We start from the raw sequence: 4,612 nt of genomic DNA on the forward strand, positions 1-4,612 counted from the left end.
TGAAAATGTACCAAATACTTGTAAAAATGGTACCAAAGCAATTAATAAAAACTAATAGCGAGCGTGCAACTTGCCAACAATTTCCTCCACTCTTCTCTACCAGAGCGGCAAGGAAATTCTGACAAAGTTTGAGAATTTTTTTCAACAAAAGTAAAAAAACGAATTTTAAGAATAAAGTAGATATCCCAGGTACCAATAGGCATTAAGATATTGTTTCAACAAAGGAGTGTATATATTTGGCCTGGCAACATGTTTTTATACACTGACTGAATGGAAGCTTTTAATTATGAAAAGGCTATTTTACTCCGCTGGTCTCGGGAAGAAATTACGAGTCCTCACTGTCCAAGACCGAGTAAAAATGTATCTGACACAGACTCTCAATGTGGTCTCGAGTACTACAATGCTGAGTAAAATACTGCTGGGCAGATCAAGAGGAGGGATTCCATGTTTCATGTGACAGGGGAAATAGTAACAGGTATTTCATCAGGGCAGTGACAAAATACTAGCCTGTCCAAAAACACTTTGTTCATCATATGGCCTCTAATTCTGCAGTCCTATATCTAACACCTTTCACTCTCTCTCAGCACTAGCAAAGAAAAAAAAAAAAGACCTTCAATTCAGTTAAATATTTTGTCAGACATATCTTTATCATTAGTTCAACATAACAGTATTCCAAAAAATAATCAGGAATGTTTACAATTATTGTATGCAATCAACATAACCACTGTTCCACTCTCGTTAAAGTGTTAATTTATCCACAGGCCTAAGCTGGAAGGTGGGTAAATCATTGGTTGAGTAGTGATCCTGGCTGAGTGTGTAGGGATTTGGGGTTGGTTCTGATGTTCTGGGGTATTGAGGGGCAGGGGCGCAGCATCACTGGATCAACCTGTGACATCAGCACACCGGTCTGCAGAGCACGAACTTCCACACCCCTCCCTGACCACCAAAGAGAAACATCTTTTGACTGTCCCACTTTAGGGTGTATTAGCATGTTGCTATGGCGTTCTGGTGTGAGGAATTACTGTGGTGATCGCCAGGCAGGGGGCGTGTCAACGGTCCAGTGAGCGTTTCTGCATGGCCTCAGAGACGGCAGTCCTCAGCATTGTGATGACAGAGCGAGGGTCGTCGCTGCTCACCACCGCACTGCCCGACACGATCATGTTAGCGCCCGCCTACCAGAGACGCACACAGAAAGATAAAACACACACCGTGAACACCCATGAATGGACACAAGCAACGAGACAACGCAGTTAAGCTCCAGGGCCCAAGGGGGCATGGTATGGCGAGGCATGTACGCACCTCAGCACACTTGTGGATGGTAGAGGGACCTACTCCTCCGTCCACCTCAATGTCCAGAGAGGGAAACTGACTCCTTAGCCAGCTAACCTAGACACACAGAAACAGACAATGGAATGTCAATGACATGCCCCACATGTCCAAAACAGACACGGCTAATATATACAATCAAACCACACAAATCCACAGACCGTGAGAATCAAACAAAACACACAGAGAACCCCTCTAACACATTGATCAGATACAACTTCAAACTACGTGTCACTTACTTGCAACAAGTAAATAGCATTATAAAATGTCTCATTCATACTCAGATGACACAATGTCAACTGGGGATATTGTAACAAACCTCTGCATTCAAAATAAACTGAGTGACCTTGTGTATAAAACAGATTACAGATGACAAAGAATCTTTTTCATGCAGCTTATCAGACACATGCTCTCTAGTGAGATATAAACATAAGCCACAAAATAACACATAGGCTGCGTTTACACAGGCAGACCAATTTTGATATTTTGCCCAATTATGGCCAACAGATCTGATCTGATTGGTCAAAAGATCAACTAGTGGCAAAAAATAACAGAATTGGTTTGGCTGCCTGTGTAAATGCAGCCTGATAGACAGACACACAAACACAACACACTACCTTGGGCATCATGTCCTCCATGAACTTCTGGCCTCCAAAGCCAGGCTCCACAGTCATGACCAGTGCCATGTCAATCTGTCCTGCCCATGGGGCCAACTCCTCTACTGTGGTCCCAGGCTTTATGGCCAGGCCCACCTACAACACAGACACACAGTGTTACATTACCGTACATGGGTGACGACGCACAACTGTTAAACACATAGTTGTGAACTTTCTCTGACTGTGTGTGAATCTGTGACCATCCATTTCTCTCGCTCTCTGACCTCCCATATCAGGACCTCACCTCTGGTCTCTCTCTATAGTCAACTATGCCTCTCTGTCTCACCTTCACGCCTCTCTGTCTCACCTTCACGCCTCCCTGTCTCAACTTCACGCCTCCCTGTCTCAACTTCACGCCTCCCTGTCTCAACTTCACGCGTCCCTGTCTCAACTTCACGCCTCCCTGTCTCACCTTCACGCCTCCCTGTCTCACCTTCACGCCTCCCTGTCCCACCTTCACGCCTCCCTGTCTCACCTTCACGCCTCCCTGTCCTACCTTCACGCCTCTCTGTCTCACTTTCACGCCTCTCTGTCTCACCTTCACGCCTCCCTGTCTCACCTTCACGCCTCCCTGTCTCACCTTCACGCCTCCCTGTCTCACCTTCACGCCTCTCTGTCTCACCTTCACGCCTCCCTGTCTCACCTTCACGCCTCCCTGTCTCACCTTCACGCCTCTCTGTCTCACCTTCACGCCTCCCTGTCTCACCTTCATGCCAGTCTCTCTGATCTCCTTAATGAGGTTTCCAGCGTTAGTAGTGGACTCCAGGTGGAACGTGTACTGATTAGCTCCTGCTGCTGCCATGGGTTTCACCCACTGCTCCGGCCTCGACACCATCATGTGCATGTCTATAGGAGAAACACACACACACACACACACACACACACACACACCACACACACACACACACACACACACACACACACACACACACACACACCACACACACACTTTTGAGATGGCTACTATGCAAAGCTGAACAAACCATAATCCTACTTAGAACAAAGTATTATGGTGGCACCAGTGTCAGTCATAATGGTAGCTGTGGTCAGCACATCCAGCTAGAATAAATAGGGACTGGTCAATGTGTTGTCATACAGGGCGGCAGGTAGTTCTTAACTGACTTGCCTAGTTAAATGAAGGTAAAAAAACTAAACAACAGGGACATATTGTAACCACATCAGAGTAAAGTTGTGTTACTGACCAAAGAAAGGGTCTGGCCCCACGCAGCTCCTCAGGCACTCCACCATCGGATGGCCAAAGGTGATGTTGGGGACAAAATGACTTCAGGGGAACAAGACACAATCATTATCCTCATGTAACTGATTCTACTCCAGTCACGTTGATGCAAGGCAGAATGATCAATAGCACTCATTAGCATGTTTTGTTATGCGCTAGCTAACTATCAGTGCTGAATAAAACATAAACTGAAAAAAGATAAGTAAACTGTGGATGTCGAAAACAGAGTTGCAGAATGTTATGCAATGTGGACTGGTATTGCAATCTGCCATGATGTTGACATCACCCATAATGACTTTTAGCTTGACTTCTAACAATATATTAACACAAGTCAACAAAAACAGCAGTGATTGCTAACGTTAACTAAAATGTGCCTGCATTCACAGTGTTACAGCTAGCTAACGTTAGTTAACTGCCTGACTTGTAATTTCTATTGGACTGAGGCTATGCTAGTTAGCTAGCGGGCTCTCTGGATTTGTTCACCCGTCCATAACGTCGAGGTGCAGGTAGTCAGCTCCGCACTCCATCATTCGGACGCATTCACTGCCCAGGCATGCGAGGTCACTGCTGAGGATGGACGGGCCAATCTTTGCGCTGTAAGACATGTTGAAGGTCTCTGCTCTGTGTGCTCGATTGCAGTTCAAGAAGTACTCCAACGTGCGAGTTTGCTACTTCCGTGTTCAACGCTGCTTTCAAAATAAAAGTTCAAACACCTCGAATGTTGCTGTTCCAAAAGTTGCCACTGGATGGCGTATAAATCATACTGAAGTGACACCACTTTCACATATTTTCCTGTGTTGAAAAATGACTTTATATTGCCCACACAGCTCATATATTTTCTTAGCTGGCTGTAAGATTTAGTGGGCAGGGCGTTTGACTGAAGGTTGACAGGGAGAGATGAGCTGGGTTGGGTCCCATCCCTGAGAATGTGGGGGACCGTCTCAGTGTGTGTGAGAACTGGCAGCCCCTTGAGAACAGGAGACAGGGCCAAGGTCAATGGTCACACAAAGTACTGTGGGAGAGACCAATACTACCTCTATATAGGCCTCTGCCTCTTATTCTCATTCTTTCTCTCTCCCCCCCCCCACACACACACACACACACACACACACACACACACACACACACACACACACACATTTTTGTATAAAGAGTTTTGACTCTGTGCCTTTCTGTGGTCAGAGGCTTGCTTTTGGAGTGGTTTAAAGGTTATGAAGAGTTCATCCGTAGTCCAACCTCCAACTTTTCATGATTTATAAGAATGTGAAAAATGAATCCCTGGTAGTTCCAGCAGCATTTTCTGTGGCCACTACAGGCCCAGTCACATCCATGAGGGTAAACACCAATGTGACATTAATGAGTTTGGGCTGTGGGTCGCGTTTCTGCTGTAGAG

The 4,612-nt window shown here is 45.9% G+C and overlaps 1 protein-coding gene across 1 annotated transcript; it reads right to left on the bottom strand.

The window, feature by feature from the left end:
- Positions 1-627: 627 nt before the first annotated feature.
- rpe (ribulose-5-phosphate-3-epimerase) lies at positions 628-3,895 on the bottom strand. Its single transcript, NM_001141905.2, is given in 6 exon segments — positions 628-1,172; positions 1,300-1,386; positions 1,944-2,078; positions 2,689-2,828; positions 3,185-3,264; positions 3,703-3,895. Coding segments are annotated over 6 exon segments (687 nt in total). The 5' UTR covers positions 3,825-3,895; the 3' UTR covers positions 628-1,049.
- Positions 3,896-4,612: the final 717 nt, after the last annotated feature.

The sequence above is a fragment of the Salmo salar genome, chromosome 25, assembly GCF_965601325.2.
Source record: "Salmo salar chromosome 25, fSalSal1, whole genome shotgun sequence".
In the NCBI taxonomy this organism is placed as follows: domain Eukaryota; kingdom Metazoa; phylum Chordata; class Actinopteri; order Salmoniformes; family Salmonidae; genus Salmo; species Salmo salar.